This window comes from Symphodus melops (genome assembly GCF_947650265.1).
Source record: "Symphodus melops genome assembly, chromosome: 7".
NCBI lineage: Eukaryota > Metazoa > Chordata > Actinopteri > Labriformes > Labridae > Symphodus > Symphodus melops.
Window position 1 is genome coordinate 17,473,554 of NC_136697.1, and position 19,678 is coordinate 17,493,231.

Consider the following 19,678-nt stretch of genomic DNA (forward strand, 5'->3'; position numbering starts at 1 on the left):
CAGTTGATTCCCTGTCAGCAAAAGTGCCCAAGTCCTAATTTGTCTTTTCCTGAACTCTGTTTTTTATAGCATCTTTATGTAGACAAGACAATAGCCTACAAAGCATTACATGGATTAGAAATATAAGATTAATTAATCACATTTACAGTGAGACCCAGGTTAAATAAAATAAAACAAGAACAAAAGCTGGTGAAGAAATGATTTAAAGAAACCTTGCTTCAGCTTGTGTGGGACATGGTGAGGGAGAGAAACATTCAAGTAACCTAACTGGCCGGAGCATGAAATTAAAGCTCAAAGTTCTTTTTTCTGGCTGAGATCCTGGCTGCAGCATCCTGAACTCGCTGTAGTTGTCTTAGTGGAGTATTACTGTCTGGAATACTACTTCTGATCACTGACCCCTGCTGTATTAAATCACCAGCAGCAATCTGACAGGGTACTGATATGGGTCTTGGCCCCTTCTTACCCAGTGGATATGTCAACATACCCCTGTCAACAAGACTGGATCCGCCTTCCTGTCCCTCAGAGAGAGCTGAGGAATAACACATCAATACAGGCAAATTCCTGCTTTGAGTTTGAAGCTACAAGTGAAGCTGTGAGATTTCATGCAGTGATTTTGCAGTAATGAGTGAGTAGTGACTACCCAGTGGGGTATTATAAACACCCTGAGGACTTTTGCTTTGCCCCCTTTAAACAAAAAACCTCCCCCTAATCCCCTGATAATACTTAATAAGAGAATAATAAGGAGACTACTATTAACAAGCCGGTGAGGGAAAAGCTACTGGCTTTGTCCAGATACCTGTCTTATGTTACAGTTCTGCTCTAAAGCTGGAATGTTGTCACAACCTCACTGCCCGAAGACAAATGAAGAAGGGAAAAAAGAGCTTTCAATATCCTAAGAATGCATCAGGTTGACTGTGGCCGGACATTAAGGGGATGTTTTTTTCACTCGGTTGAAAGCAAGCCGTGTCAGTAAATCTCTGAATCTTTGATGTGCATATCTCGGAAGATTGTGAGCTTTTGTTCGTCTCTGTTTCACCCATGAAAGTGACAAAATCCTGTAATCAGACTCTATTCACTGTAGATCCCCCTTTGTATTTTCATAACTTCCCTCCCCCCCTCTGCTCCCGCTCTCATACATAGAGTGTCAGTGTGATCTGAAAGGGACCCTGAGTGGCGTTGGAGAGTGTGAACAGGTGAGTATTTCATTACTTCCTCCATCGACAGACTTGTAATTATTCAGATATTTGTTTCGTATTTTCACAATGATCTATTTTGTGTAGAAAAGTGGACGGTGTCACTGTAAGCCGAATGCGTGTGGACACGCATGTGACTCCTGTAAGGATGGCTACTTCCACCTGCAGAAAAAGAAGTATTTTGGTTGTCAAGGTAAGACATCTTCTAAAGCCAAATCTAATTGTTGGCCATTTTAGTAACGTAGCATTTAAGTTATAGTAGGAGTAAATGTAGGATGCACTTCTGAGCGTTAGCAGACTTAACTCGAATTGTCATAGTTGAAAGACTTCAAACAAACTTCGAAGGAGAGAGGGAGATTTAGTTATTGAATTCAAAATAGGGACAGTGCACTTTCATGAGGATAAACATGTAAATATGCCACATTGTAGACGTGTAGATTGTAGTCCCTTGGCAGGTTGGTGGTACACATAAATGCAAATTGTACATATAACCACAACAACAAGTAATGAGCAAGCAACAACATAAACTGTGCATTAGTTGACAGAGACACGTGTATTTTCTTCTTTGAATGTAATTTTCTCCCTGATAGGTTGTCAGTGTGATGTCGGCGGTGCAGTCGGCATGGCCTGCGATGAGATGTCGGGACAATGTTGGTGTCGGAAGAATGTAGTGGGCCTTAAATGCACCGAGTAAAATCAGAGTTTCTTATATGACACTATGAATTCTTATTTAGACTCATTTATTAAATGTTCTTTTTGCAAATACAAAATCTTTTTTTTGTGACTGTCGAACAAAGTTTGATTTGAAAGAACTACATGTATCTTGTCAGGCCAGCACCTCGCTTCTATTTCCCCACCCTGCACCAACTGAAGTACGAGGTTGAGGATGGCACCACGCCAAATGCCAGACCGGTGCGTTTTGGTTATAACCCCCAAGAGTTCCCAGATTTCAGCTGGAGAGGTTACGCTGTTATGTCTCTTGCACAAGTAAGTAGAGGTGTATACCAAAAACTAGACATTATTTAACATTGATGCAACTATCTCGATAATTCCACTATGTATGGTTAGCCAATGCTTTGGGACCATCTGCCACTTTAATAACCTGATACCTTTCTTTTTCCAGTCTGTTCTGATGCATACATGATTGTTTGGCTTTTACCTCTGTACTGATTTTCCAGCTGAATGCACACAGTTTTCTGTCAAATCAAGTCTGATGTGAAGAGCATCTCTTTAAACTAACGCTATCTCTCTTCAGCCGGAGGTGATCCTAACACTTACCCTTGACTTTCCTGGCCCTTTCCAAATTGTAATTCGCTACTCCAACCCCAAACAAAAGGGGAGAGCACTAGTAAAAGCAAGGATCTTGGTGGTGAAAGAAGCTGGCTTACATTCTTGCTGTGACTGTAAGTGAAGGGCGTGCATTCCTTTTGGCTTTATTTCCCTCTCTTTTTCTCTCTCACCTTTGCTCGCTGTCTATTGATTAACCTGCTCTGTTTGCTCAAGTTCTCTGCCCACTTGTCATGATTTTATTTTTATTTTTTTAACCTTCCTGTTAACATTAAACCCTCATGGTCTACTCTAACTTGTGCCATCTTAGTCAGCTGTGTGTCACTCTCGCCCCTGCAGAGTGAGGTCAGAGTAACCGTGCATGTTGATCCTAAAGATGGGAGGCAGCATTTATACCGTGTGGTTCTGCGGTTCACTAACCCAAGCAGCACCAGTGTGACAGGTAGCATCAAGGCTACCAATAACAGAGAAGCTGCAGGTAAGGCTGCCTCTCAAGTCAAATTAGCTCTTTCATTCCATGCACATGAGATAACATATCATCAAGTTCAACCCATTGTTAAAGAAATATTACAGAGCCATTTTCATTATGTGCATGAGTTTTTTTTTGTTTGTTTTTTTTAATTTTGATGTTCCCCTCAGTTTCTTTCCTTTTCTCTCTGAGTGTAGTGTAGAACATTGATTGACATTTCAGCTTTTTGTTTGGCAGGGTCCGAGCAGAGTAAGGAAGTCATATTCCCTGAGAGTCCTTCCCCGTCCTTCCTCACTGTCCCAGGAGAAGGTTTCGCTGAGCCCTTTGCACTGACCCCTGGCAAATGGATCCTTCACATCAGGGCAGAGGGGGTTCTACTTGTAAGTTTAGAAACATGAAAATGATAAAGAAATGACCATGTGAAAAGTTATGAAAAGGAAGACATGGTGTACTACTAAGCTGTGTTTCTTTTCTTTTTATTTATTATTTGAGAAAAATAGAAAATACTAATGTACACATTGTCATTCTTATTCTTTAGGACTATCTCGTGCTGCTGCCTCAGGATTACTACGAGGCACCTTTACTGCAGGAAAAGATCACTGAGCCTTGCACATACCTTCCCTCTGCAAACAAGGAAACAAAGTAAATCTTTAACATTTCTTTTCAGTACAATGAAATACTTTATTGTCCTCCAGAGGTACATTTGTCATCACAGCCTTGATCTTTAAACTGCAATAACAGCTTAAGTTTTTAGGATCATGCTGGGTCACCTCATTTTCCTCACTGTACAAAACATTAGCAGGCAACGTACAGAGCCTACAATATTCCTTCCATTAAATAAGTCTGAAAAGGATCAATGATGATGCTGGCCCTTAGAATACATCTCTATCTCTGTTGCAGCTGTCTGTTGTATAAACATGTTGCCATGGGCGGCTTCAGCTCCACACTGGGCTCACAGGGAATACTGTCCAGCCGCAGCGGGCGCAGGAGGAGGCAGGCTCGAGTGCGGCGTCCCACTCCAGAACACCCTGAGATGGCCGCTCTCAATGGCAGACAGGTAGGGTAGAAGTTCTGGATGTAGGCCTTCATAAAATATAGTAAACCTTTTTTCTGATTTATTGCTTAATTTCAATGTTACAGTGATTCTCTTTTTAAACTGGAATCAGTTAAACAAAGCTGTAAAAAAAGACCAATGCTTTAAACCTGCATTTGTAAATTTACCAATTGCTTTTGACCTTCGTTTGATTTTCCGTTTATTTAGTTTTATTCAAATGAAATGTAATGACTGCTCTGTAGTCGCAGCTTCAACTGAGTCTACGTGTGCCTCGTCCTGGCCCATATGTCCTCATCCTGGAGTACGCTAGCGAGGTGGACACCGTACAGAATGTCAACATACTCGTCAGTGGGCAGTCGGGAGGCCAGATACCGGCAAGAGCTAATATTTACAGCTGTGCCTACAGGTACGATCTGTGTTTGTTGCCTTTGATTTGACATTTCTTTTACATATTTTTTTTACCGTTTCTTTACAGTTTGTAAAATCGTAATGACCTTGAATATCGTGTTTTTAAGTTGTTGTATGTATAATGCCTTGTAGCTTTTTGTGCCGGAGTGTGGCCGTGGACAGCAACAGTGAGGTGACTGCACTGCAGCTCACGCACAGGACCGAGGTTCTTCTGCAAACTTCCACGACGTCTTTCCTGCTGGTGAGAGAAATGCATCCACAAAAGAGATATGATTGATCGATAAACTAGTCAGAAAAAAGAAACACATTTCTGTCTCTCTGTCTGTAGTATAAAGTGTATGCAGTTCCTGCTGAAGAATTCTCCATGGAGTATGTGGACCCTAAGGTGCTGTGTGTTTCCACTCATGGCCGCTTCACTGAAGACAGGTCAGTCGCTTTAAGATAACCCTGCTGAACGCTGTTAATCACATGGCCACAAAGAAGATTTATCAACACCTAAGAATGTAAGCAGCAATTTAGGGGACGATGCCACAAGACAGAACCTATGTGTGGTGCTGTTGAGTGTAAGAACAAACATCTGTTTTCCAGGCGTGATTGCTGACATTCCTCCTGCTGTGAAAGGTCATTTACCTGAGGTTGAACTCACGTTCAAACTCTCTCTTTGTCTCTGTCACTCTACATTTACTCTCACTGTGAACACCAGGTTGAATGGTAAAGTTACATGTTTGCTTACAGCTGTCGGCTTGAAGTCCTCTCATTTGAGCTACTGTGTAATTAACCAGAAAAGGCCTCCTCAAAAGGAAGCCATGTTATTGTTTTGTATCACTCATCAGAGATGCACTGATTCAAATCAAGCTTAATACAGATACTGATGTTTAAAAGAACAATTAATCCGATTCATATTCCAGTGGGTTTATTGTTTTTCTTTGTTTCTGTGTTTCCAATGTTATTGGGTGTGTTTACATTTTTTAGTAGTCCCTTGTCTTGACAGCATTTTTTTTTTATATTGCTCTTGTCCAGAGATAGGATAAGACTCCCAGACGGATGACATTTTCTTTTTACGTTTGACCATGAAAACAGATGACACTTTGTACAACAAGTAACCTTCTGTGCTCAATAAAAAAACAACAACTCATCTCTAAATCAGACGTTGGGTATACTAGCCTGCCAGGATATTACCGAAGAGACGAAACAGGTGCAAGTCGGTGCATGCCACATTATATGTGAATGTGAAAATGTCTGGTCCTTTATCAGCCAATATATATGTCAACTGATACATTGGTGCATCCCTGATTATTATAAGTACAGTTGCAGATTCTATAAAAACTGAAATCTAAAGAAGAAAAGAATAAGGATTTTTTTTGTTGTGATGTTTTTGTACCAAATGTAGTTTCAAAGTACGGGACAATAAAAGCCAGCCTTTTAGGGTTGAGTATTGGGTGAATTAGGGGGCCTGTTAGGTTGCGCCCCATGTACTGAGGCTGTAGTCCTCAAAGCGCATGGCGCTGCTAGTTCAAGTCCGACCTGTGGCTCCTTTCCTGCATGTCATTCCACACTCTCTACTGATCTCATAATCTATCCACTGACCTATCTCAATAAAGGCAAAGGCCTCAATAGTATATCAGGAGGACATGCAAGGAGGTTTAGTTAAAAAAAAAAAAAAAAGCTTTATTACAAAGTGAGTGTATAGTTAATGTTTAATGTCAGGATTTTTGTACATTGAGCAGACAAGTGTAATGTCAAGATGTTTTAAGATTTAAAGATCAGGTCTGTCCACTGACCCCCCCCCCCTCCCATTCTGACTTGCATGTTTCATCTTATAAAGTACTTCAATCACTAAAAAACTAAAGTTCTGACATTGTGTTGCTCTTTATTTTTTCCAGTCGCTACTGCATTCCAAGTCAGTTCGATAAGCCGACCTCAGCCTTTATTTTGTATGCTGCCCGTGATGGACAGCTTTCTCCTGCGGTTTACCCCCAACGAAGGGAAAACGAGGAGTGGAGATTGAGACGACAGACGGGGACATTCCCTGTCCGTGGACCTCAGAGTGACGGGATACTGCTAAAATACCCACAGGTACAAATAACAACCTTATTGAATATTTAAAGCTTTTCTGGACAAACCCCGGCTTCTATGTGTGAGAGAGATTAACAAAAAAAAAAAGAAACCTACCATAAAATAAATTGTAATTTTCCACATGACTTTTATAGGCTTAAATCTCCTCTGTTTTTTTGTTTTTTTTCCAGACTGAGATCAATTTCACCCCGAAGGTGCCCCTTCCTGGCAGGTATGTGGTCGTGGTCCATTACCACCAGCCTGAACACACCTCCTTCCCTGTGGAAGTGCGAGTGGACGCAGGGCGTGAGTGGAAGGGTGAGTGAGTTCGGGGGAAGAGTTACACTGTCTCATGAAATAGAGACACTCCGGCAGTGACTGGGAAATCCTTCTCAATGAGGGGCCTGATTCTTCCTTAAGAGCAGATTAATTCTCTGCGCTCATGACAAGATGATCAAAGACCCTGGACCTTATTCCCTATATGGCTTTAGAGGAGGGATGGGTAACTGTGAACTCCCTCTTTAACTCTACTCTTCTTTTACAGGCTCGGTAAATGCATCCTTCTGCCCCATGCTCTCTGGCTGCAGGGAGGTCGTGATTGCTGATGGTCTTATTGCCTTTGACTTTGAGCAGAATTCCTGGCGGCAGCCCACAATCTCTGTGAGCGTACCACAGAGAAAGACTCTTACTCTGGTCAGTGGGCTATTTAAGATGTTAATGTTTACAAACCAAACGGTATTGAAAAGATAAAGAGTGAGCTATACAAGCCTCTGTGTAAAGACTGGAGGGCTGTGATTTACCCTGCTGTTGTTCAGGTTGGGTACTTGGCATGCTGAGGTCCTCTCTCCTCACTGTTATGCCATATCTACAACAACAACAATGGATAGACTGTGCTCTACCTGGCAGCCCCACATAGCTTAATAAAGGCTGAGCTTCCATCCTCTCTCACACAGAGGCAGGTTAGACGCTCAGCTTGTTATTCATGGGATTTATTTTCCTTCTTTAGATAAAATCAAGCTGCAAATGTGGCTTTAACACATCAAATCCTCTGTTAATCTGTTTATCACACTCTGCATCTTACTGATAAATGTGTTAAAGAGCAAAACAAACCCAACTGGAAGTTTCTGAAGAGATTTTTTTTTTTTTTTTATCATGTTTTGTGATTTGATTCTTTTGTGTAGGATTATATCTTGCTGGTTCCTGATAGCGGTTACACACCGGATCTCCTGAAGGAGAAGCTGCTCGATAAATCTGAAGAATTCATTCAGCAATGCAGAGGAGAGGGTTTCTTTATTGAGTAGGTGTCAAACATGTTTGTGAAATATTTAGTCTGTATAAACAATTCCCCTCTGAGGCGGTTTTACAGTGATATACATCACTGTTGTAGATTTTGGGAATGGTGCCCTCTAGCTGTGGTAAAGGAGTATGAAACCGTATCTTTTATTTTCCCTTCTCCTTTTAGCCCCAAAACTTCTCCACAGTTCTGTAGAGATTCGGCCCGCTCTCTTGTTGCAGCCTATAATAATGGAGCTCTGCCCTGTAACTGTGACCAGTCTGGCTCCACTGACACCACTTGTGACCCCGTCGGAGGACAGTGTCCCTGCAGGCAGCATGTTATTGGTCGACAGTGCACAAAGTGTGCCACAGGATACTTTGGCTTCCCCTACTGCAGACGTGAGTGATCAGTTACCTATGCTGGTTATAACCTTTTGGGTATAATTATTATTATTTTTTTTTGTCTTAATGACTTCTCTCCTGCAGCATGTGAGTGTGGACGCCGGCTGTGTGATGAGGTCACGGGTCGTTGTATCTGCCCTCCTCAGACAGTCAAACCAGCCTGTGATGTGTGCCAGAGTCAGACTTTCAGCTTTCACCCTCAGCTGGGCTGTGAGGGCTGTGAATGCTCTCCAAACGGCATCAGAGCCAGCGCAGGGCCCGACTGTGACCGCATCACCGGACAGTGCAGGTCAGAGGAACTCTACAAGCTGTTTCCCTATTAAGACTTCAGATCAGCCTTTATTACTAACAGCCACAAATGAAACCTATTTTATGAATGTTGTGCTTGTAAAAACAAGGAATGTAGAAATACTGTATAAAGCCATGTTACTAAAATTCTACCAGACTCAGGGTAACAACAAGCAAATAAAAAAATAACTTGAATAAACAGTTAAAATAGATGCAGAAGAGTTCCATGTAAAACATTCATTTGAATCCACAAAAACTTCTTTTTGTAAACTGTGTGGCTTTAAAATGTAAATAATGTGCGCAATATTTTTGTTTTTTATTTATGTTAGACCTCACTTTATTTATGCTGTAGATTCACAGATGTCTCATTTTATAAAATGTATTAATTCGTATGTTTTATTTCATTCTATGATTTTCAAAAAGGATTTTACTTTTTAAGGATCTTTTCCTTTCACGCAGGAATGTGAGGGGAAAATAAACACACGTACACAACATTTGCAATTAATTTTTATTTCCCCATAAATCTGGATGTTTCAGTTCTGTTTGCGCCTTCATTATGCTGATATCATGCTTTGTTGATGAGCCACATTTGAAAGTGTCTCTGTGTATTTGACTTAGTTGCAAGCCTCGGATTGGGGGCCGTCAGTGTGATCGCTGTGCTGCAGGTTATTATCGCTTTCCTGACTGCTTACCCTGCAACTGTAAGAAAGATGGTGTCACAGCTGACGTGTGCCACCCAGACACAGGGAGGTGTCTCTGCAAGGTGAGTTCAATAAATGCAACCTGCTCCTTAAAAGAACTTCCTCCCACTATTTTGTGTGCATTTATCTTCTCTTGCTCTTATTATCTTTCTGCTGTTGCTGCCATGTTTGTAGAAAAATGTTGCTGGCATCAGGTGTGATAGCTGTCGGGGAGATTCCTTCTTTTTTGACCCCTCCAACCCTTACGGCTGTACCAAATGCTTCTGCTTTGGTGCGAGTGAACGGTGTCAGAGCTCCAGCAAACGCAGGGGGAAGGTGTGTTCGCTGTTCCTGCCTATGCTTGCTTTTGGAAATGTTATGCCTGCAGGGCTCTCTGGCTGATAGCAGTTGTGTGGTGAATTGTCAGACCTAAGATGGCACAAGTTAGAGTAGACCATGAAGCACAAACAGATGTTGTCAGGAAATATTGGCATCTGGATACATTGGTTTTTTTTTAATTCAAATATGTTTTCACATGAATATGTTTGTCATGTGTTTTTCTAAGTCACGAACTCATGGAGTCGATTATTTTAACAATGTGTGTGTGTGTTATATGAAGGCCCTTTATTAGGAGGGATTCTTTAACCCATAATATTCCGTTATCAGTTTGTTGAGATGCAGGGCTGGCGTTTGGAAAAACCCGACCAGGAGGTGGTTCCCACAGTGCTGAACAAGGCCAGTAGCACTGTGGTGGCAGACGTGCAGGAGCTCTCTCCCACAGTTCAAACTCTACACTGGGTGGCACCAGCGGCCTACCTGGGAGACAGGGTCAGTAAATGAAGAGGGAGACGATTATAAGAAGACGAATGTGGAGATTGTTTGTCAAATTTTCACATGGAAAATTTCCGAGTGAAAGTGTAGTGATAGTTGTTTTATAGGAAAATTAAGCAAAAATGTTCAGGAATATAATACATACTGTAGCAATGTTGGATCCTTACTTGTATAGCTTTCACTATTTGTTCACTTTCACCATTTCTGAGATCCGACAGTGTTCACTTATATTAAATGTATTTTTATATAACTCTCTGGAAGTGATCATGACACGTTCTAACTCACCATCATAACCTTTAATGGACTCTGGGGAAAAAGTTCTGTTTAGCTTCTCTTGTCAGACCTTTCAGCTGTTTGAGCACCCAAAGAGGAAAAACCTTTCTTTGCTTTGACTTTTTATTTTATTATAATGTTAAAATGTAACCCAAATATTGATAGAATTCTATAGAATCATAGCTGAATGACATAAATATTGGTCTCAACTTCGATCAATGACATTTTAACGAAGCTCATTTTTGTAATCCACCGTTCCCTGCAGTCTTTCCTCACATGCTGACGAATACATTCTTTACCCTTGTCTCAGGTTTCATCTTATGGCGGTTTCCTTACCTACCAGTCCAAGACTTTTGGGATTCCCAGTGAGGGGATGACTCTCATGGACAGACGACCAGATGTGGTGTTGAATGTGTGTTGTACTACCTGTTTGCACCTCATATATCTATTTTTCAATCAGTGGCAGAATCACAGCTCATTATACTACTCATTATTTCTCTCTAGGGTCAGAATATGACTTTGATCCACATGGCTCCACAAGTCTTACTACCTGACCGGCTGTATCAGGGCAGAGTTCAGCTCTTAGAGGTAAAGTACACACCAGTCCCTTTAAGGCTTTGATTGCTAATCAACCATGCGGTATGAAAGTGTTGGAAGGGGATAAACTGCATACTTTTAAGTATAATTGCATAAGTCTAAAAGCTTTACAAGTTAAAAGGTCATTCAAAGTTGATTCCATGGCAAACCATCCATTAGATATAATTATAAGGTATGAATTACTCTTAGAACTTCTCGTGGTGTTAGAAATCAGAGTATTAAGGATTCATCATCTACAGATCAAAAACGTAAATTATAGGTGTATTCCCTGTATTAAGTGATACTCTTCTCTATTTTATGTTTATTATGAACTCTAATAAATGATATTTTTATGAAAGCCCTATCATACATTATTATTCAGCGCTTGCCACAAAATAAGTTCCCTTGTGTCTGCAGGGAAACTGGCGCCATGCTATCACGAACCGGCCCGTCTCCAGAGAGGAGCTGATGATGGTCCTCGCCGGTCTGGTTGGTCTGAGGATCCGAGCGTTGTATTTTACTCAGAGCCAGAGACTCATCTTAGGGGAAGTTGGCCTGGAGGCGGCGACTCACTCAGGGACTGGTGGTCCCGGAAACACTGTGGAAGATTGTTCCTGCCCCCCTCATTACACCGGAGACTCGTGTGAAGTAAGACGTTTGAAATGATATCCAAATACTGCTTAAAAAAACTCCATCTCAGATGAAAAAAAAACCAGACATGCTTCTATACTAGAAAGTTGCACAGGTGTAGATAAACTACAAAGCTGAGGTAATATAAGGATGCTTTTGTTTAATCTAGGAGGCAGTGGAGATTAGGTGTTCATTAAAAAGACATCTTATTGTGTTTGAGGAGACGAACAAATGCCTCATAGTTTTAGGTTGTCCTGACACGCCTGAGCCAAGGCCCACACCCTTTTTTTTTATACCAAGGAAAAATTCATCATCTGAGGATCCTTGGGTGGAATTTACTGGAAAATACCGGCTGGAGCGCTACACAGCTAAATTTTGTAGCCCCAGGCTGGGATATGATGCACAATCACGCAGACATAATATTAGTGACTATACAGCTATAATCACTGGCATGGCTACAGGAAGTAATCCAAACAAGCCCTGATGTAGTTGCTAAGGAAAAGCTTTACTTTGGATTCTTTTTATCCTGGGAATGGTGCTGACTTGACTTAGTGTGTTTATGCCTTTCAAATCTGATTTGAACACACATGATTGCAGCCATTTTGCCCACAAAAGCTGATTACTAATGTGAACAGAGAAACAGCTGATTGAAAGGTGTTTTTTGTATGCATCGGAGAGCATTTATTAGTGGAAAGAAACAGCAATAACATCCAGCAGCGTTACTGTTTTTCTTATTCCTTTGGGTGCTGTGGATGTGGTTGGTGTGTGTGAGCAATCCTTTTGGTGGGGAGTGTTTAAAGTAAGTTCACTATACGTGCCTGGAAGGTGTATGACATGGCGCCACGCCTTAACACATGAGGTGTGGCAGCTAGCAACATATTGTTACTCATAAAACCTGAGTGTGTTCACCTGAGTGCTCCTGCAGCGTGTGGCGGTGTGACACACCCAGCTGTGTCTGTGTGTGTTTGAGGAGCGTGATTCAGGTGTGAGTTTGTTGTCTGAGGATGTCTGACTTTCCTCTCAGTGGTATGCACTTAAACACAAACGTTTATAAACCAAGAACACACACTTTGCTTCACACACACATGAAGACATTTTACAGCTTGTAAACTATTGAATGTTAAACTGTTTATTTTGAAATGAGACACATATGTATTCCTGTGTGTACCCCATCTGTCTGAATGTCACAATCAGTTTCCTCTGTGTGTTGCAAGTTTGTGTGTGAGTGAGTTCGTGTGTGTGTGTGTGTGTTTGGGCATGTAAACACTTGTGCCCCTGCGTATGCTCATGCTGATCTGGTAGACTGACTCAGGTAGGACATTGGGCGTGTCCTCGGTGTGTGTGTGTGAGAGTGTGTTTAAGAGGCTGAAGCAGGGGAGAGCAAAGCATTATTTCACACAGACTTACGGACAGGAATGTCAGACACGCACATGGATAAACGACGGCGCACGGGGCTTTTATTTCAGAGTCTGCTTTGTTGGACTTTGATTGGACTTTGCTGTGCTGGCCACAGGGCCTTCAGAAGAGGGGAGCGACCCCGCTTTACCAGACACCATGACAGATGGGGTCAAAGGATACAGTTTCCTTTGCTTCAGGATCAGGGAACTCAGAGGATACAGTATCCATCAGTGAATGATCAGGGTACCCAGGAGCTACAATATCCCTCCATGAATGACAATGACGCCAGTTATCAGGTTCAGGTAAAAAGAAAGACAGCGTGTCATGATGTTTAACGTGCCTTTTGCCTGAGCTCAACGTCTTGGGTGTGGATTGCCGGCTGCTATCTCTTAAAGCAAAGGGCAAACTTCAGCGTTCATTGTTTTTGAAACTCATTTCAGGTCGCGCTCCTTTCTGTCTGCTCTACATTCAACACACTAAAACAAGGTGTTACGTTAAGTTGTCATCTTTGAACAGCAGCTTAATCTCAGGAGATGCTTCAATGTTTCAGCAAAATGAAAGCAGAGGTTGATATAATGTTTCTCTGCTGTACAGTTGTGATTGTAATGTTGTGTAATACATCTATAAATGATTGATAATGTGTAGCCCAAGGGCATAAAAAGTTTCATCATTGAGAGGTTTATCAGCGATCTAGCTTCCTTTTTACGTTAATTGTTTTTAAACCTGCTATAGTTAATATACAGTTAATATACTTCATTTTTTACTCTTTGAATAGTTGTAGTTAAAAAAATTCCCAATATCTGCTATATTTGCTGAAAACAAACTGTTGTTCTTTTTTGAATCTTTAAAATGTTTTAAATGTTGCCCAAAAGTTTTTTTTTTCCATAAGTATAAGGTGTTTCTGTTCCAACCCAAGATTCATACTTTTAATTAAATCTCCAGCATGATGAGTGTATCCGACAAATGGCAAGCAGTTATTCCAGGTTGGATTATCATGTCTTTATGTTTGTGTTTTCCTCTGGCAGAGATGTTCCGTTGGATTCTACAGAGACAGCAGTGGACCCTTCCTGGGCCGCTGTGTGCCCTGCGATTGCAATGGTCTGTCTGATGAGTGTGAAGACAAGACAGGGAGGTGTCTGGTAAGAAACAGAACTCATCTCTCAACACTTATCAATCGCTGTCTAACCACAGGATACAATAACAACACTAGCGTTAGCCACAGTTTAGTCAGAGTCTAGACTTCACGTTCAGTGTTAATCTGTGGGCACTTTCACATTAAGATTTCGGAATTCCCATTGAGGGCCCCCCCCATATGCATTATTTTTGCTGATGGGATGATAAACAGTCGCACATTTTATAACCTCAGCTATCTCTTTTGTGTTTTTTGTTACGCAAGACACTCAAGACTGGGCCTGTGTGTGCTATGCCCGCAGACATCCACACCCCGGCAGCTCAAAGCCCAGTTGACAGAGTCAGCTAAACAGACTCTTTTTGTATAGATGCTTGTATTTTGGCTTCAGTATAATTCAAGACTGATTTTCTTCTAGATGCAAGACAAACACCAAACTTGGATTTTCAACATCTTGTTACTTACAATTCACACTTAACAACATCATTTTATGAATGCATTCCTATTTTCAGAACTGTCAGTACAACACAGCTGGGGACCGATGTGAGCGCTGCAAAGACGGTTATTATGGAGATGCAGCTCAGAGGACATGCAAAGTTTGCCCATGCCCATTCAGTGCGGCCACAAACAGGTAGGAGAAAACAATACACAAATCCAAACATCTCGACAATAACTTAATAAATAAACACGTGTGTGAAGAATGAACTCATGATCTGCCTTTTTACGTGTAGTTTTGCAGAAGGTTGCAGAGAGTTGTTGCCGAGAGGTGACCTGCAACCACAAATCGAGTGTATCTGCAGATCGGGCTACACTGGAGAAAGATGTGAGAGGTGAGTGCCTGTGCAGACAGAGCAGTATAAAGGACTGAGCACTTAGATTAAAATTCACAATATATATTACAGGATGTCATTTATAAATTGGTTTTCCTCACTCTGCCTTTCCTTTCTCTCTTCACAGTTGTGCACCTGGTTACTTTGGTGATCCTCTGACGTCAGGAGGAAGATGTCAACCCTGTAAATGCAACGGCAATGGTAACAACTGTGATCCCAGGACTGGAGGTGAGACTGAAGTTCATGAATCCACTTTTACACATTAAGATCTATTTACAAGGACTCTTTTTCATTTCAATTGAATTTTTGTGTATGTTTTTTCCAGTTTGCACGTTGGAACCGGGAGACACAAATGAGAACTGCCAAGGTGAAGGATCAATGTTCTGCTTTGTAATGCAAATGAAACTATAAATTGAATGTAATTCTTTGCTAATTTTCCTGCATTTCTTTCTTTCAGAGTGTGATAATTGTGCCCAGACTTTGCTAAATGATCTGGAGAAGTTGGATGATGAGCTGGGAAGGATCAAGGCTCAGTTGGAGAATGCCAGTGCCAGTGCTCCCGTTAAGGACAGGCTGAAGAAACTGGAAAATGCCGTTGCAGACACCAAGGTAACAGACAATGTGGTGTCACTCACCTCTGTAGCTTTAAAGGTTACCAATTAGCATGCCTATATACAGCATGTAATTCATTTCTCTTTTTACATTTCCTACAGATTCTTGTCAACAAATTCACCTCCACCGTAAATACTGAGAAAACCACAGTCAACCAGCTGGAAGAGGACACCGTGACGCTCTCAGATGACATCAGCTCACTCAAAGAAAAGGTAGGTAGCTTCAGATGAGGATTAGCACTATACATTTTCTCCCAAGAAGGAATTTGAAAGTAACTGTAAATGTGCGTATTTATTTTATTTAGGCAGATAAAAAAGCCAATGATGCTGACAAGGCAGTGACAGACGTCGAGAAAACCCACAAGAGAGCTAAAGATCTGGACTCAGAAATTCAAAACATGCTCAAGAAAATCACAGGTAAAGGGAAACTTGAATTCAGCAACAGTAATGTCTAATTTCAAAGTACTCTTTTTTTTAATCTGCATATATAGACTTTATGAGCCTAATAGTTATTTCACTCTCGGTTCTTGTGTTTTTTCAGGTCTTATGGACCAGCTAAAGGATAACACCAGTGGTGATACAGTGCCTAATGAAAACTTGGCTAAAATGATGGATGAAGCTGAGCGTTTGGTCAACGAAATGAAGAATAGAGACTTCACCCCTCAGAAGACAGCTGCTGAAAAAGAAAGAGACGAGGCCAAGAAATGTATGATACATGTTAACCTAAACTTTGTCGGCAGAAACCTCAAACTAAAACGTAAACAAAAAAGAGCTGTCAGACATTTAGCCATAAACCTTTTCGATTTTATCCTCCAGTGCTGGATTACATAAAGGCGAATGTGAGCAAGCAGTGCGACCAGAACGAGGCTGCAGCAGAGAAGATTCGGAACCTTATGAAGGGTTACGAGGACAAGCTGAAGGACCTCGATAAGGCTCTCAAAGAGGCGTCTGACTTTGTGAAAAAGGCCAACACCCAGAATGGACTCAACGCTCAGACACTCAAAGATACACAGGTAATCTCTCACGAGTCAATTAGTTTGTCAGTAAATGAAGATTTATACTTTAGTTGTTTTTAACATAAAAACCCTGCTATACTTCAGCTTTATAATTATGCAAATTAGGTAATTATGAAAGCAGTTAACTGTACTGAATTGAATTATGTTCTCCCTGCAGAAACGTATTGAAGACTTGAAAAAGGAGCGGAAGACTGTTGAGGATCAAATGAACATCGCAGGAGAGGAGCTGCAGAAAACGGAGGATTTGGTTAAAATGCTGACAGACAGCAAAACGGTAAGATTTATAAACTAAAACCTGCCTAATACATTCTTTGTATTCACACGTGTACATTTACGTACTTTGTGACTGACTGTTAAGATAAATGGCCTAATCTCAGATCTCGAGGGATGTCAGGTTCCAGCGTGCTATCCACTCAGATAATAATCAGCTCCTTGTGCTCTGATGTCACATAAATGGCATTTCCTGTTTTTGATTAACACGCATCCTTTCCCTTGTCCTCCTGCTCTGTAGGAGTATGAACAGCTGGCAGCACAGCTGGATGGTGCCAAGACGGACCTGACAAAGAAAGTGAATGACATTGTCAAAGCTGCAGCTCAGGAGGACATTGTAGAAAAGGCTGAGGATCATGCTAAGAATCTGGACAAGCTGGCAAAGGAACTTGAAGAGTACGTCTTTTGTGCATACAACACAGACTCAGATTGTCATCTTTATCTAAAAACCTATTTTAGCAAAACACTGTATTAGCTTAGATTTCATTGTTTGTGCAGTGATATTCAAGCAGGTTCTGTGTTTGAAGCCATTGAGACTTTTTTAAATGTATTTTTGATTTGTTTTCTCTTTTTATTCGCTTTACAGTGCGATGAAGGAAGCAAGCGAGCGTACTGAAGTGCGAAACGCAAAAGACGCTATTGATGCATACACAAACATCACAGATGCCATTAACGCCGCTGAGGCTGCAGCCAACGAGGCGAAAAGTGCTGCGGATAATGCCTTAAATGTAAGCCAGAGATTTGATTACACGTTGAGTTCCTGTCACACAGGTCCTGGAATGATTTAAATGCAGAAGTATTTCGATCAGGGGTGTCAACAATCCGGCCCGGCCGCAGGATTCATCCGACCCGCGAGACATTTTTGGAAGATTACCTACCACTTTTTCTTAAAATAAATATTTGTAATAAATATTTTCACTTAATTGTAAATAAACAATGTATAACAGCGTAAAATGGTAATATGCTGAAGTGAACTGGATTGAAAAAAATAATTCTTTGCATTACGCTCGGAGATGGCACAGATTTAAGGCTCCTGAAAAGTCAGTGACAGAGTTAGATCACTACAGTAAGGGCACATAGAATAATGGACTGCCAGGCTCATAATGAAAGTCGTTTATATATCCATGTGTTGAATTATAGTGATGTCAGCAAAATTAGTCCCGCCCTCTGTCTCACTGAAGCAATCTGGCCCAAACCCAATATGAGTTTAACACTCCTGATTTAGTTAGAATCTTCACTCAGTAGTTTTTCTCCTTTCAGAATGTTAACAACCAGAGGCTAACAGAGCGAGCTAAAGACCTGAAAGAGACGGGTGATGACCTGCTGCAGAACGCAAAGGACGCAGAAAAGGACCTCAAAGGTACTCAGCGCTACTTTTAATCTTTTAAATTAAAAAAATCACCCAGACGTTCACTTATTTATTCCTTTTTCTTATTTAAAAAGATTCTAAGGATGAGCTCACTGCCCTGAAGAAGCGCCTCAATGATGCTGACAAAAAGAAGGAAGCTCTGAAGAAAAATCTGCTGGATGCTGATAACGAAATAAAAGACATCAGGAGAGGTAGAGCACATGAAGGCGTCGGACTGTCAGATTCATATTTAGTTGATTGTGTCAAAATCTAATGGCAGACTTACTTTTTACCAACTTATCATTATTGTGTCTGTCTGAAAATCAGATGACATTGCTGCCATGATTGATGAAGCCAAGAGGAAAGCAGCTGCAGCCACTGACACAGCCAGCGAAACTATGGACAAACTAAACAATATCAGAAAGGAAATTGGAAAGATCAATATCCCTGCTGGTGGTGGAAACCTCGACAGTGTGTTGAAAGACGTGGAAAAGTCAGGTGAGAGTCACATAAGATAATACTTTCTACTTTGGCTTTTAAATGGATAAATAAGCGTTTTTATTCTATTAAAGTTAGAGATTAAAAGTAAAAATAATTGGCTCTTTTTTACACAACAGTTTTAATCCTCTGTTCTTGTAATTGCAGTGACGGACTTGTTGAACACCATCCCATCTCTGAACGATAAGATCTCAGAGGTGGAGGATCTGAGCTCTCAGTTTTCACCGATTGGCAACATCACTGATAACATCAAGAAGATCAAAGAACTCATTGAACAAGCCCGGGATGCAGCTAACAGAGTGAGTCGCCGGTCTGTTAAGATATTCAAGTCGTAAGCAAGCAACACATTCCACTTTTTTCCTTTAATGCCTCTAATTCCCCCTTTTATGATGATGTGTCCTCTTTAGGTTACAGTTCCGATGACGTTCACTGGGACTGGCTACGTGGAGCTGCGTAAGCCAAAGGACTTAGATGATCTGAAGGCCTACACGGCCCTGTCCCTGTCCCTGCAGAGACCAGAAGGCAGAGGAGACGGGAACCGTAGACGCAGACAGACCACTGACACTGGAGACATGTTTGTGATGTACCTTGGCAGCAGAGATGTAAGTGACCCTAAATGACTTGAATGTTTTGATATGAAGATCAAGTCTGTAATTGTTCTTGGGGCTTAAAAAAAAATGTGTCTTTTAGTCTTCTAAAGATTACATCGGGATGGTTCTGCGAAACAACGTGCTGTATGGAGTCTACAAGCTCAACGGAGTAGAGTATGAGTTGAAATCAATTCCAATCACCAGGTCTGCGGCTGAGACATCCACGTTCGACAGAGTGGACCTACAAAGGTAAACTGACGACCTGTTTATTCAGAGAAAATGCAAATATATGGTCTCAGCTAAGTTTTCAACCCTCTGTAAATATGTAAATCTGTAATGAATGTTGAATGTTGTTCTTGTTTGTTTGTTTTTTCATTTTGATTTAGAATTTACCAGGATGTAAAGTTAACGGCCATCAAAAACGGCGACATATCTGCAGCAGTTGTGAGCAGCCACCAAGGAAATCAGAAACACAACCTCTTGGACCTGAATCCAAGTGATGTTGTTTTCTACATTGGAGGTTATCCCACAGACTTCACTGTAAGCAGCATGACAGGAATACTGTTG

The 19,678-nt window shown here is 41.2% G+C and overlaps 1 protein-coding gene across 2 annotated transcripts in view; it reads left to right on the plus strand.

Annotated features, from left to right (window-relative positions):
• LOC306826316 (laminin subunit alpha-3-like) overlaps positions 1-19,678 on the plus strand; it is a 53,161-nt gene that overhangs the window by 23,809 nt on the left and 9,674 nt on the right. For both annotated transcript variants that reach the window (XM_079347520.1, XM_079347521.1), the window contains exons 18-60: positions 1,141-1,193; positions 1,281-1,386; positions 1,784-1,883; positions 2,024-2,180; positions 2,820-2,958; positions 3,187-3,329; positions 3,488-3,591; positions 3,850-4,006; positions 4,246-4,409; positions 4,544-4,652; positions 4,740-4,837; positions 6,295-6,487; positions 6,658-6,784; positions 7,011-7,159; positions 7,648-7,763; positions 7,929-8,140; positions 8,228-8,432; positions 9,050-9,194; positions 9,307-9,447; positions 9,778-9,939; positions 10,526-10,627; positions 10,720-10,803; positions 11,209-11,439; positions 13,845-13,958; positions 14,461-14,579; positions 14,680-14,778; positions 14,906-15,006; positions 15,104-15,145; positions 15,236-15,387; positions 15,492-15,602; positions 15,695-15,806; positions 15,931-16,095; positions 16,206-16,402; positions 16,563-16,679; positions 16,917-17,071; positions 17,262-17,403; positions 17,936-18,035; positions 18,119-18,235; positions 18,351-18,521; positions 18,669-18,820; positions 18,929-19,123; positions 19,212-19,360; positions 19,498-19,651. In XM_079347520.1, coding sequence (XP_079203646.1) covers positions 1,141-1,193; positions 1,281-1,386; positions 1,784-1,883; positions 2,024-2,180; positions 2,820-2,958; positions 3,187-3,329; positions 3,488-3,591; positions 3,850-4,006; positions 4,246-4,409; positions 4,544-4,652; positions 4,740-4,837; positions 6,295-6,487; positions 6,658-6,784; positions 7,011-7,159; positions 7,648-7,763; positions 7,929-8,140; positions 8,228-8,432; positions 9,050-9,194; positions 9,307-9,447; positions 9,778-9,939; positions 10,526-10,627; positions 10,720-10,803; positions 11,209-11,439; positions 13,845-13,958; positions 14,461-14,579; positions 14,680-14,778; positions 14,906-15,006; positions 15,104-15,145; positions 15,236-15,387; positions 15,492-15,602; positions 15,695-15,806; positions 15,931-16,095; positions 16,206-16,402; positions 16,563-16,679; positions 16,917-17,071; positions 17,262-17,403; positions 17,936-18,035; positions 18,119-18,235; positions 18,351-18,521; positions 18,669-18,820; positions 18,929-19,123; positions 19,212-19,360; positions 19,498-19,651 — 5,861 coding nt within the window. The remainder of the gene's footprint in view (positions 1-1,140; positions 1,194-1,280; positions 1,387-1,783; positions 1,884-2,023; positions 2,181-2,819; positions 2,959-3,186; positions 3,330-3,487; positions 3,592-3,849; positions 4,007-4,245; positions 4,410-4,543; positions 4,653-4,739; positions 4,838-6,294; positions 6,488-6,657; positions 6,785-7,010; positions 7,160-7,647; positions 7,764-7,928; positions 8,141-8,227; positions 8,433-9,049; positions 9,195-9,306; positions 9,448-9,777; positions 9,940-10,525; positions 10,628-10,719; positions 10,804-11,208; positions 11,440-13,844; positions 13,959-14,460; positions 14,580-14,679; positions 14,779-14,905; positions 15,007-15,103; positions 15,146-15,235; positions 15,388-15,491; positions 15,603-15,694; positions 15,807-15,930; positions 16,096-16,205; positions 16,403-16,562; positions 16,680-16,916; positions 17,072-17,261; positions 17,404-17,935; positions 18,036-18,118; positions 18,236-18,350; positions 18,522-18,668; positions 18,821-18,928; positions 19,124-19,211; positions 19,361-19,497; positions 19,652-19,678) is intronic.